The sequence below is a fragment of the Sinocyclocheilus anshuiensis genome, unplaced genomic scaffold (genome assembly GCF_001515605.1).
Source record: "Sinocyclocheilus anshuiensis isolate Anshui unplaced genomic scaffold, SAMN03320099.WGS_v1.1 scaffold1207, whole genome shotgun sequence".
Taxonomy (NCBI): Eukaryota; Metazoa; Chordata; class Actinopteri; order Cypriniformes; family Cyprinidae; genus Sinocyclocheilus; species Sinocyclocheilus anshuiensis.
The window spans coordinates 116,945-130,852 of record NW_015539914.1 but is presented as its reverse complement, the minus strand read 5'-3'; the positions used below and the strand labels follow the sequence as shown (position 1 = coordinate 130,852).

Genomic DNA, 13,908 nt, shown 5'->3' with positions numbered 1-13,908 from the left:
AAAGCAGTTGGGGCATGTTGACGGGGGCAAGATATTCCCTGTGTTTCTATTTATTTACCTTAATGAATAATGTGTCTTTAAAATGTATTGCCCCTGATAGATAAACTAAAGTGCATCCCTATAAACTCAAGGGTCATTTGCTGTCATCTATCCTAATAACTTATTTGGCTCCATTTTACAAGTCAAGATTTCACATCCCATACAAATTCAATAGGTGACATCCAGTGTTTAATCTGTCAGTCTTAGGGCATAAAGTTGTTTAGTCTATACTATTTTCATCCAAACAAAATGCATAGGAAAGACTAATTCCTAAAGACTAATTATCCTCAAACTCCCTTTATTTATCATTTAGAAAAAGGCCCATGTGGATGGTTGAGGGGGGAACAGAAGATGTGGTGATGGTATAGTATGAAATTGTGCTCCAAAGCACTCCACTCCAAATCATTTTATCAAATACAACAAGTATTCATTCCACATTACAAAATGGTCCAAGTAAAAACATATACATTTGCAACATCCCTCCATTTTACTTTACTACATATGCAATGTTAAACGCCATCAAATCTACCGTACATGCATATGGAAACTGAGGTAAATTCAGAAAAACTCCACTAGCGAAGAACAAGCACACATCCCTGTCATTGTTTCGGTGAGAATCAGCACATAAGGCACTTTGCAATGTTTCATATTTCAGCCATCTCTTTATATCATATGAAACTGTAAAACACAGAAAACAGATATTTTAATGTTCTTCTTTTGTGTTCAGCAGAAAGAAGCAATTCATACAGGTTTGGAACAACCTGAGGGTAAGTAAATGATGACAGAATTTAAATTTTTAGGTGAACTATCTCTTTAAGAACTCCACATTCTTACCATAGGCACTTTAACCTTCAATTGCAACTTCGGTAGCTCCCAGACATCCATTTATGGCATCCACAGTTAGGCCACCAGCCACTGCCAAGTCCTATAAAAATGAGAAACAACATTAAATAAAACAAATAATATTTTTATTTCATACATCGAAAAGATAAAAATAAATAAAATACAGAGGGAAAAATACCTTTATAGTTTCAGTTTCTATTTGCGCCATTAATTCATCTTGAGCCTGAAATGTATATAAATATGTATAACTTCACTGTTGAAATAAAAACAAACCAGCAAAAAGACACTTGAATTTTCTATTCATCTAAGAATCCTGAAAAATCATGGTTTCCCCAAAATTATCAAGCAGCACAATCGTTTTTAATGGAAAATAATAAGAAATGTTTCTTGAGCACCAAATCAGCATATTAGAATGATTTCTGAAGGATCATATGACATTGAAGACTGGAGTAATGGCTGCTGAAAATTCAGCTTTGCCATCACAGGAATAAATTATATTTTAAAATATATTCAGATAGAGACAGTTTTAAATTGCAATAATGTTTCACAATAGCCTATTTCTTCTATTTCTATATGTTTTTAAATCATTTAAATGCAGCCTTGGTGATCATTAAAGGTGTCTTTAACTTTTGTGTATATGTGTGTGTGTGTGTGTGTGTATGTATATATATATATATATATATATATATATATATATATCCCATTATTTACAGATACCACACACAGCATGCACAGAATGCAGCAGTTGAGTTAAACATTTTAAAAGCTCACTTGTATAATCTCCTTTGCTACAGGCACAGGCAGTGGCTCAGGAGCAGGAATTGTTTCTGACAGTGTCTCTGATTGAACCTCGGAGGCATCTGTTGCTGTTTCAGGAATCTATGGGAAAGTGCCATATATTCTATTTAGACTCATCCAAGAAGCTAACAGGATTTAATGCCTGATATGCACATTGTAGGTGTGTCTGCTCACTGACTTCAACTGCTCACCTGTTCCTCTGCAGCAGTTGTGTCAGCAGCTACTTTCTCAGTCACAACAAATTCTTCAGTGATGGGGTCACTCGTAGACTCAACCGAAGGCTTGAGTATGTGAAAACCCGAGGGCAAGAAACCATGTTAAAAATGAAACTTCAATCTAAAAGGATTCTAAACAAAAATGCTTGAAATTATCCCATGAAAGGACTTACCGTGGGTTCCTCCAGTAGGACTGACTGCTGCTGCTGCTCAGGCTCTGGTTCCACTAAAGCTTCTGTAGGTACTGCAGCTTCCTAATAAAAGGAATGCATGTTATGTCTATGCCCCTTGGCATGCATTGTAAATCTTATTCAAGTGAGCTCTTTTTCCCCCCTCAAAACAGTGATAGTCGAAGGGGTCCAAAACAACTATGAGGCCATTTGACTTTCATTGGATAGACAAAAACACTGAGACGGATCTGCGTTTGTGTTTCACAGTCATACAGCTATAAAGACATACAGCTCTGACTTACATTCTTAAGATATTTTGAAGAATGTTTCAGCTGGTTTTATTTTGTCTTTACAGTAAAAATCAGTAGGGTACAAAACAACACTGTGCCCCTTTGACTTTCATAATATACAAGAACACTGAAGGCCCGATATTCTTCAGGCGTAATGGAAAAACAAACTGGACAAAATCAAACCAAAACAAAGTTTGTTTAGAATTTGTTTTGGGAGTTCGAAACAGCTTGCCAAAGCAAAATTTCTGGAAAGGTTCCCTCTAGCTGGTAAACACCTTCTGCGTTACATATAAAAATATATAAGAGAATATATAAGTAAAATCAAGTAAGTAAATATATATATGCTATATAATTAAACGTGCAAACATATCCACATTGTTATGATCATATGCTTTCTTAACTGCTGTTTTTTTCACTGCTTTCAGTTTTGTCGTGTGTACTGTTTTTGAGACGAGAGATTGCAACACATACAGCATATTAAAAGAACTCATATATCAGGTCCTTGACATCTGTCTGTCGGTCAAGGGGTCCAAAACAACTTGACTTTCATTGTATAGACACTAAGATACATCTGTGTTTATGTTCCAGAGAAGAAAGAAAGTCATACAGGTTTGGAAAGACATGAGAGGGAAAACGATAATAGCATTTTTAATATTTTTTGGGTGAACTATCCCAAAAAATGCAGACTGGGGGAAAAAAATCTAAAGAATTTACCACTGGAAACTCTTCTGGTTCAGTCTCTGCATGTACATCCTGTAAGAAAGGAAGGAACTTGTTTAAAATATGTGTCTGTGTGTGTGTGTGTGTGTGTATATATATATATATATATATATATGCTAGCACTAGTTAGTATAGTGTGCCTCAAAAACATGGAACAAAGTGTCCAAGGGAATGTAAAAAGTATGGGTAGAGTGAGGCTCATGTCATGCCCAATTATCCAAACAAGTGCACAGAATGGACAAGACAAAGTCACCTGTTGTGCATGCAAATACATTCATGCAAAGAGTCCATTGCAATGTGCCATGAAGATGTATTGTGTCAGGCACCTCCGTGACTTCTGCAACTTTGTGTACTTCAGCAGGCTCATTTTCAACAGTTATGGCTTCGGCTTCAACGTCAGGCTCTCCCACGACCCCGACAACTTCCACTGCGGCGTCAGCAACAGGCTCAACTTCAATTACTACTTTTTCTGTCACCGTTTCAACTGCAGCAACAGTTTCAGCTGTAGTCACCATCTCCTCTGGCACTGGTACATCTACCACAGGATCCTCAGCAGGAAGCTCACCTTCACCTTCGCACTCGGTGTCAACCGTCTCGACAGGCTGAGCTACAACATGCATCTGCACCAGAACATCATAAAGACTAGAAAACATGCAAAACAATGTACACAAAAGCAAAATGCTCACGTTTACAGATTCTGGACTTCAGATGTTTACAATAAATGGAATTATAGTGAGTTGCATGTTAACCCTGTAAAGCCTGACATATGATATAATATTTAGAAAAAGATAGTCTTTTGAAATTGAACTGTCTACTGAAACATTAGACAAATTATGATAAGAATATGATTCAAAATATATATCATATTTAATACATCAATGTTCTATGCTACCATTCAAAAGTCTGGGGACATTAAGATTTTTTTGATGTTTTTAAAAGATCTGTAATGATCACCAAGACTGCATTTATTTAAAGCTGCAGTCCGTAAGTTTTGCCTCTTTGTCGCTATCTCTGTTTGAAAACCTGGAATTGCAGCTGTGTGCGGAATTATCTAGCTTGCGTGGGTTGTGAGTCGGCACGGCTCCAGTGCGGATGAATCTAATGTTCTGAAGAGTATGTGTGGCTGTCAGTCACCGCACCGGTGTGGATATTTACTGTACTTCGCAATCACAGATTCTAGCCTACGTCTTGGAATATGACCCAACTAAGAATTTTCACCGTATATTTACATCTGAACAAGTAAGTAACAAGTCTGCCACGTTTGTTCTGACCAACTGAGGAAAAAAAGCATTACCATAGCCTAAATCAACCAATGGTGATTAAATCTAAAGATCGGTTAGCTCATATCACATCAAACCATTCAAATTATTATTATTGTTATACTTTATTCTCAAATGATTAATGTTAATAACATCAGCATTGGTGACTATGAGTATAGTGTGTATTAGCGTGTAGATTTAAATTTCTACACAGTGTAATCTAATTGTCATACTCTTCGAATTTCATATTAAGACATTTTTTTAACCCAAAAAGCAAATTATGCTTCCTTTGAACTGGTTGTCTTTAAAATACAAATCTTGTGTAATCCCAGGCTATCTGTAATCAGAAGCACATTTATAACTGGAATATAATTTAATTTAATTCACATGTTTCATAAACACATAATCCTTTATGGATTACAATCCGCCATCAAAATGATAAATTTAATTATTCTGGCTGCTGTGAGAAAAGGCTATAAACGATCCGCCACCTGCAGGGTCCTCAAATGCGATAGCCTAGCTTCTAGACAACTTCTTTATGTTTACAGACATGACGTAATGACGCAGCGGCATGCTCAAATTTCCCACGAAAACCTACCCGTACCACTCAAATTAGATAACATTATTATAAGATAACCGTTGTGAATCGGGCTAAAGTAAGACGATAGTTTTGAACACTGGCTGGTTATGTACTTGCTCAAATATTGATTTCGGATCATTTTTTACCAAAAAAAGTTACGGACTACAGCTTTAAGAAAACTGCATTTATTTAAAAATACAGTAAAACAGAAATATTGTGAAATATTTTTACAATTTAAAAAATTTTAAATAACTTTTCTATTACAAGATATTTAAACATGGTATTTATTCCTGTGATTCTTCAGAAATCATATGCTGATTTGGTGCTCAAGAAACTTTTTATTTGAATTATTTATTTATTTATTTATTTTATTTTTATTTTTGTAACAATCTGAAAGTCTTACTGCCACTTTTGATCAATTTAATGAGCCCCTAATGAATAAAAGTATAATTTATTTATTTTTTTAATCTTACTGACCTCAAACGTTCAACACAACAAAAAATGATTTTGCATTACAATCTTTGAAGAGTTTTTATTGATTCAATTATTTTAAAGGATTTAAAAGAACATTTTCATTTTGTTTTGTGGTGGTAAAACAAATAGTATGAAACCAAAAATAATTAAGTATATAAAAAAAGTGATATTAATTTATTAAGATAAAATAATTATCCATCTATACATATGTATATAAACCTACCTCTGTGGCTACAGGTGTAGTGTCCTCAAACTGGACCTGTGAATAGCATATTTTAAAAAGATCATGATTAAAGAATGAACAAATTCCATTGATAAAGTCTTTTACATACTCATTACAAAGTCTTATTTATGTATATTCTATAGGCATGCTGTATATTTGTGTAAAGCTAGAGTCCTTGTTAGTATGGGTTAATATGTTTTCTTTACACCTCATAAAGCAAAGTTATGAGAAAAGCATGTTAGTGCACCCTGAAAGGTAAGGTGTGGCGCCAGAGGCCTGGTAATTAGGAAAAACACCTTTACCAGCTCATTAGTGTGAATGGCCAAAGGCAAGGGTGTTTAGTAGATAAACATTGGTGAAATGTCAAGGGCTGATGGGATATGGCATGTTACCATACCTCAGATTCTGCAGGGTTGGACACTGGCTCATCTATAGATGATATGACCTAAAAAGAACAGTAAGGCACAAAATTTTAAAGCTCAATGTCCACATCACACTAAAGATTCATTGTGTTACACAACTGTCTGTCATAAAGTCTCTTAAACTACAGTATATTATAATACTGACAATCATAACACTTCACAACACTTTAATTTATACATTATGAAACAACAACAAGAATCTCTAACCAAAAGTTATGAGTTTTAGACAAAACTAACTCTACCAAATGGTGAGAAACGGGGATAAAATAAAATGCTAAATGTTAATAATGCATGTTCATTGCAGAGCAAAGTGTAATACGAGTACAACATATGCATGTTGCTGAAATACTGAGTATGATTTAATATATTGATGTGTTTTACATTACTATGCCAGTCTCTGCATTGAGTACTGAACACTTGCACTTGCTCACAAGTGCTCCAAACGCCCCCTGTGGGAGCAGAACAAAATGTTCCATGGCTAATTGAACTCTTTGGGAAAACAACAACAACAACAAAACAGTATGACAGACTGTTCTGAGATCTTCCACTGTTCCAACTCTCCAATGCATGTACTGTATTTGTGGAAGCCCATTTCTTCCATATAAGAAAAAAGTCATGCTTTGGTATCATAATCACAATTATGACATAGCAAGTAATAATTATGACATAAAAAGTTTGTGGAAATGGGCTTCCATACCTATCAGCATACGGAAATTAAGTTTCTCTTTTCTTTTAAGGTTGTAATGAGACTACAATTTTACCTATAAAAGTACAACTATAAGCAAAAATGGATGAAAATGAATGCAATAATGCAAATCTTTTAATGCCATTGCCACATTGCCACAAATGTTTAGTTTTACAATTCACCTTCATCAAGCATGAAAACGCCAAAAGACAGCGCTGAGAAAGTTTTACGCCATCAAACATTTTCAAATAGCACATTAACTCTAGCAGCGCTAAAATGTTAAAAACTAAAACTAGAAAATCCTAAAACTAACGACAAAGTAAAAACTAAACAAAACTAAATTGGATTAAAAAAAAAAAACAGAAATAAAAACAACATTCAAAACTATAATAACCATGGTAAAGTATTACTGTTTAATGTATTTGTTTATTTGGATCCCCATTTAATGTTTAATGTATGCTCACATCATTGATGCTCAGAATGACATTTAACTACATGTATTGTATAAACTACACAAAGACTTACACACAACTGTTGTCATAAAGATTGTTGTTAAAGACAAAGGAGATTCTGTTGGCCACCACGCCTCCTCAGAGCTGAGCGATTGCATGTGGTTATGAATGAGCCTACAGTCAGATATCTGCTTCATATTCTCTTTCTTCAAAAATAAAGTTTTACCATCTTAAACAAAACAATGGCTATTATTAAGTTAGAAAACAATTGCTTTTACAGTTCTAATTTCTTTAGTAGTAACTCTCTACATTCAGATTTAACAATAAATGATTAAAGGTGCCACACCCCCTCATTAGCATGCATGACTAGGCCATGCACCCCACCCAAGCACATTTCTCGTCTCCACCCACCTATCTGCACATACACATATAAGTTCCTCCATGCTGTCACAGACCTGACACTCCAGTAAACTAAAAAAAAAAAAAGCCCTTAACGTGACACTCACTATAAGGATATGTGCCTCTCTCTCTTGCCCTGCCCTGTGCCACTCTCAGTGTGTGTGGATGTCCAACCCAAGCACTTGTGATGTCTGTGAAAAGAGAGGAGAGGCTGAAGCAGTGCTCACAGGAAAAGAAGGGTGGGCTTTAAAAGCTTGGCTGCTCTTCAAAAAACAGGAGGGAGGGTGAGGTGCAGGAGCTTGAGGAGAGAGTAGCAGTGACTTCATATTTTGGGATCATTTAGGGGGAACGTCCGCTTGCATATAGGCACAATCAGTGTTAGGGAAAGTTACTTTTAAGAGTAATGCATTCCAATATTGCTTTACTCCACAAAAAGTAACTAATTGTGTAACTAATTTCTCTCAACATGGGGACAGGAGAGGTGTCAGTGAATAAATGGAAAAACAAAGTAACGTGTTAATTATTTGAAAAAATAACTCTTTTCTTGTAAATTTAAAAGTAATGTGTTACTTTAACAGTTACTTGAAAAAAATAATCTGATTACGTAACTTGCGTTACTTGTAATACGTGTGAAATTCCCAAATGTGATGTTTCCTATTCAAATTACGTGTTTTCGCCCTAAAAAATTTGCCAAACAACAGTAAATGTGACTGCACCTTTATGCTCAGTAAGCAACTATAGGGCCTGGTACAAAAAAAAAATCATCACCGGCTTCGGCGCAATCATTTTTCCAGGGCTGCATTGGTTGAAATTGCGTTCCCTTGTCCCCCTCAGTCGAAATTGTAATCGCTTTACAATCCAAGCCCCCTCAAGCTTGCGCCCGGGACAAACAGTCCAGTTGCCCACCCCTTTTTTGGCAGCCCTGCTCACGACCAGCAGACTTACTAAAGACAGAGTATGTGTGAAACCAGGCCTAAGGACAAATACAAGAATAACTACTCTCATATATTCAACACATTCCACCAGATAAAATCCTGCAGAGCCAACTCGTGTTCAACGACAAGTATGAAATACTGTTCCTAAAAAGGGAGCAGCATTCAGAAAAGCTAATAATCTTATTTTCCAAAAAAAACCAAAAAAAACCCCTGCAGTTCGGAAAAATTTGCCATGGCTCCAGGCATGCTGTACACAATGTTCGCTCACTAAAATATTGCCCTCCTACATTGCATTCATGATCACACCTCTATCTTCCATGATGGCTGCAAAAAGCCATTACTGCCAGGCAAATACTTTTATATTGGTCACAACAGTAACATCTGCATGACTCCTCGAGTCCAATGTAATAATTGATAATTACTTCCTACAATTTTTGGTGTGCACTTGATAATTATTAACAGGAGGGTTCGATAGCACATTACCTCTAATACTGGAATGGCAATGCTGTCACCATCCTCAGTCAAAACTAGCTCTTTTGCAGAGGGTTCCACTGGGGTTTGTCTTAGGTCCTCTGCAGCTTTCACCACTTCGTCTTTGATGGCATCTGTGACTGGGGCTTGTACCATGACTGGTTCTGCAGGAGTTACTTCAGCAGGAACGTCAATGGGAGCAATCACTGCCAGGGGAATTGGAACCGCAATGGGACACTCTGAGATTTTAGAAACTGGAACTTGTGCAGGAACTGGGGCAGGGACAGCACACACTCCTGGGGTTCCCTTTCCAGAGGAGACAAACCTCTCCTCCAAAGCCTTTCTCTGGGCCTGCTGCTCAATTCAAACGAAAGAATGAGAAATAGTTGAGTTTTGAAATCTGAACCAATTTATTTCTTATCTTTAGTTCAGTTGACCTCATAATATTGTTAGACAGGGTTAAACAACTTCACTAAAAGCTTACATAAGTGAACAAAAGTTAGCTGTCTAATGGCTAAAAATGGCTGAATCCAATTGATTCAAACATTCTTAGTCAAGTGAGTTGGAAGAGTCAGACCCTCTTGGAGCTCTGGATGGGGCTAAACAGAATGGACAAAAATGCTAATCACGTCATAATGGAACCATAATCGCATTATAATCACACTCACAGCTTCATTATCCAAAAGCAAGAGCTGGCCAGTGAGGTTTACATATAGGCCTCAAAAGAATGTAAGCTCTCATTGTGCATGTATGGGATGTACAGTGTCCAGCACAATTAAGGCCAAATTATGCAACCATGTGTGAAGACAGCATCAGCACAGACAAAGCCAAATCAGGCAAAACATGGTCCCAAGTCCATGAAACAGGCCAGCATAACAGAATAAACGGCCTGCCGTTTGGGGGAACAGAGGAGGTGGATAGGGAAAAAAAGAAGAAGCACATTTTGCTTCAAGGCTGTTCATTCTATAAAAACAGGAGAAAGTAGTTTGGAAGATTGTGGATGGGCCTACAGCTGAAAAATATGAGTTGACTGGATCTGGCAGCTGAGTTAAAAAAAAAGAAAAGTTTCTTCTGTTTTGAAGGGTGGTTAGCAACAAACATGGTGTTGGAATGAACTCAACCCCCAGTACTCACTATTTCCTATTTTACCAGGATGATTAGAGACGGTGAAATGTGCCCTGTTTAGGACCAGCTTAACAGCCAGAGAGATAAAAGATACCCCTCTATTGCTGTACTTGTGTGAAAGGCAGTTATGTTGATATGACTGCATGCCAAGGTTTTAGGACAACAAGTGAGCATTAATCAGCTACATGTTTAGCTAAGCAGAATGAAAAGGTTGAGATTTTAATGACATACAATTTTACAAGCTGCTGTAAAATTCAAACAAAGAGTCCAGTGTTCATTTGCACAAACTGTGTGTTTTTCATTATGTCACTGGTCAGAGAAGAAAAAAATGTCTTGTGAGGCATGGTCAATATAGTGCAACATTTCTTTGCACTGACAAAATGTAAACTACATCACTTTCCAAAAATCAATGGGTTTATAATGGGTCAGTTATAAACAAACCCAGTGGATGTAAACTCTGAACCAACTGCCTCTGTAGGAATATGCCCTGAACCATATTTGGAATTAGACTGACCCAAAGGACGTGCCAAAATCAACAAAAGTCCATATGAGTTTGGAGGTGGGGTCAAAAGGCAAGATTTGGTTTATTGCACTGACAGAACAAAGAAAAAAGGCCGCAAAGCAAACCAATCAAACTTTAGAGGTGAAACACAGCCATGGAATACACAAAAACAGACAGTAATTATTATTATTATGATTCTGGTATTTATTGTTATCAGGCACAATGCTAAACAGTGATAGGTCAGAAGTCAGAAGTATGTTATTTTAAATGGGCATTTCATATGCACAATCCAAGCAACACTTTTTAAAAAAGGTTTTACAATGAAAAGATTTGCAATATTTACACAATTATTGTTATTTATTATTATATATTATTTATTTCTTAATTCAAATGTTTCTAGAGATACAAGGTAGGATGTGCAATTCGGTTGCATCTCTGTACTGGTTCTTATGGGACACACCCCTTGTACTACATATGACACTGCAAGTAACAACCTCAGAAAAGATCAATTAATTCTTCATATGGAAATAATGGACCAATGACCAGAGAACAGAAAATTATAAACCTATGACGACAGTTCACTAAATGTTATTTATAATAAATAAACAGAATTAAATAACATTATTGGAGAAAGGATCGCTAAAAATGAATTATGCAGTTTATTAAAAAAAAAAAAAACATCATATAAAGTCCATGCAAAACCGACAGAAAAAACTACAAAAAATTAATCAGATATTAAAACAGTTTGGACGCTAAAAATTAAATCTGAATTGTTTGCAGGACAATGAATCTGAATAAAAAATAATAAAAAGTAGGAAAGTAAATGTACTCACCACTTTTCTCATTCGGCGCTTGTTCTTCTTTCTGTTGCTAGGCATGTTTACTGTGAAGAGTGTGTGGAATGAAAGAATAAAAAGTGTATTTCTTCTGCAATGGATGACGAGCGGGTCCGTCTCCGCTCTGGCAGTCAGATAACAGCAGTCAGAATGACAACATGGTTCTATTTAAAGGCGCGTAGATTTGTTTCATCTCTCTGTCTGCTTATGGGGGAAGGGGGTTAGAAACGCAGTCCACACATCTCAGCATCAGTCTTCATCATCGTGACATGAAGTGGGCAGACCCCACAGCTCTTTGCAAAGTTGCATAACATTATTATAACTCCGGTCCGACGGCAAAACGTCACTTTTTAAAGCTACACACGCGATTTCAGAGTGAAAATTGTTTGAAAACATATTGTAGGAAAGTCTATTTAGGTAACTCGTTAAAAATAGGTGTCTTGCACTGTACAAGTGGTGTTTTAGTTGGACTTGGCCTTGTAAAAAGTAAAACGAATGTCGACCACATTTAGATAACAGTAACAATTGCGAATATTCAACACTATGTGTGAATGTGTGTAACAAATGAAAAAGCTGACCAATTCATTTTTAATTAGACCTATACATACAAATGTATGCATACTATATAGGCTACAAGTTAGTGATTTAAGTTCTAGATTATCTACATACACACACATACGATGTAGCCTACACAAATTCCCAGTCTGAGATACATACATTCCTGCTCTATTTCTCTCAGTGACAACTAAACACACACACGCACACACACAAATTCCCCTTGCAGAGAAAGCAAGCTTTTTTACAGTCTGAAGTGAAGAACTTGAGGTGAGCTGTCATAGGCTGATGAGTTACATAACTGGCAGATCTGGTAAAAGGAAAACCGAGTGCTTACACTGTATTTTGATAGTCCACTTTAGACATTCTACTACCTGTGCAACCCTCATTAATTTGCATATGGGGAGGGGGCACAGGGACCGAAGTGGTGCTGACACAGTTTAGGACTGTATATGTAGGGTATATTTTCTAGTTTGAAGTTAATATTATCACATTAGATTTTAGAACTAGTGATGTGTGATTATTATTATTTGTTTGGGTCTGGTCGTCTTGAGCTACCCTTGCCATCAAGATATCCTACATTATGGTGAAGATAGTGTTACTGGGGGGCTGCGCACCCCCCTATGGCACTTTAAATACCTTCCTTTGCACAGGTCTCCACCTCTGACCACGGTGTACATTTTTTTTTTTAATCTTTGTTAATCTTAATGCCGTGTACAGTCACTTGGAAATTTTTTAATCAGGTAATATGTTATGGAAACCTATAAGTCAAGCTGCCTAGTTGAATAGCAGTAAATGAAAGGTTTCCAGTCATCCTTGAACCCTTTGACCCCTTAAGAGTGAAGCCTAAACTGCAGTGATGTTATTTTACATGCTTTACCACCCAAGGATTGAAGTAAGTTTTGTTTAAACTTGCAGTCTTTGGGTTAAACAAAATACTGAGACAATATGCATTTATTTTAAGTTGTGTTTAGGTTGCTATTATTGTTTTTGCTTTGCAAGATGTTCTTAAAATATGAACAAATCAAGTACTATTAAAAATATTGTGCTCTATAATGTGCATGTAGGTGAGATTTTCTTTCATCAAACCTGTATGCACTGCATACTTGATATTGATTGGAAAGGAAATTACTTCCTGCATTGCATCTCATCTTACAGGTCTTTTTTAGTCATTGGCATTGCTGTCGAATGTTATCTAGTCTACATTTGCTATGTTTAAGCATTCCTCCAGCCCTCAAGTCTACCTCAACCACTCCTTTTTACACACAGATTACAAACCCATTTCTCTCATTTAAACACCTCCTTTCACTTCCATCCTTGGCCTTTCATTTTTTTCATGTCACCTTCTGACCTCCTGACACACTCCACTATCAGTCATCACTGTTAGTACTTAAATCAAACCCCCCACCAGCTCTGAGGACCTCCCTCCTGTTCACAAAATTAAAAATATTAATAAAAGACGTTGGACACTTGAGTCTAAGCATATTTAATTATTTATTTTAAACAGGGAATATAATAGTACATTATTTTACTTTTCAATTTCCTATGACTTTATCATCATTTTCAGTAACACTGTAATGTAAATATGATTGTGCCAAACTTTGTTATCAACAATAATAGGATAAGAAGTAGTTAAGAACATCCAAAGTGTCCTACAAACATAACTGGATAGTACTGCAAAGTTTCATAAGCTTGTTTTTAGGTGTCTACTCTGCCAAATTTCTTTCGCTGTCTTTGCACTTGTCACAACCAATGAGTTGGTTGACCAGCTTAGGTCTGTTACAAACCAGCTAGACCAGCTTTATAGCTTAACTAGATTTTCCAGCAGTGACAGGTAAAAACGAATTTAGCAGAACACATTTGCTGATCAGCTGATACCTGAGACACTCAACTTATCTCATATCTTCCTGTGATG

The 13,908-nt window shown here is 36.4% G+C and overlaps 1 protein-coding gene across 4 annotated transcripts; it reads right to left on the bottom strand.

Moving 5' to 3' along the window:
* Window positions 1–507: 507 nt before the first annotated feature.
* Window positions 508–11,693, bottom strand: LOC107686383 (calphotin-like). 4 transcript variants are annotated; one of them, XM_016483348.1, is made up of 12 exons: window positions 11,436–11,693; window positions 8,988–9,329; window positions 6,009–6,056; window positions 5,612–5,647; window positions 3,402–3,695; window positions 3,070–3,108; window positions 2,069–2,149; window positions 1,872–1,961; window positions 1,654–1,761; window positions 1,061–1,105; window positions 874–964; window positions 508–717 (listed from the first exon to the last, which is right to left on the bottom strand). In XM_016483348.1, the coding sequence occupies exons 1-11, from the start codon at window positions 11,478–11,480 to the stop codon at window positions 884–886; spliced, it is 1,209 nt and encodes a 402-aa protein (XP_016338834.1). In that variant the 5' UTR covers window positions 11,481–11,693; the 3' UTR covers window positions 508–717; window positions 874–883. The 4 variants fall into 4 exon arrangements, with proteins under 4 accessions (XP_016338834.1, XP_016338837.1, XP_016338835.1 ...); XM_016483351.1 differs by lacking the exon at window positions 2,069–2,149 and having other exon boundaries at window positions 1,872–1,899; window positions 1,954–1,961; XM_016483349.1 differs by lacking the exon at window positions 1,061–1,105.
* Between the last annotated feature and the right edge of the window lie 2,215 nt (window positions 11,694–13,908).

Bases quoted from the DNA above. Each gene is read 5' to 3' on its own strand.
- LOC107686383 (XM_016483348.1), bottom strand. From the start codon at position 11,480: ATGCCTAGCAACAGAAAGAAGAACAAGCGCCGAATGAGAAAAGTG. The intron at 3,696-5,611 runs GTAGGTTTATAT...GTTCTGGTGCAG, and splicing joins CTACACCTGTAGCCACAGAG to ATGCATGTTGTAGCTCAGCC. The intron at 2,150-3,069 runs GTAAATTCTTTA...TCCTTTTATTAG, and splicing joins AACCAGAAGAGTTTCCAGTG to GAAGCTGCAGTACCTACAGA.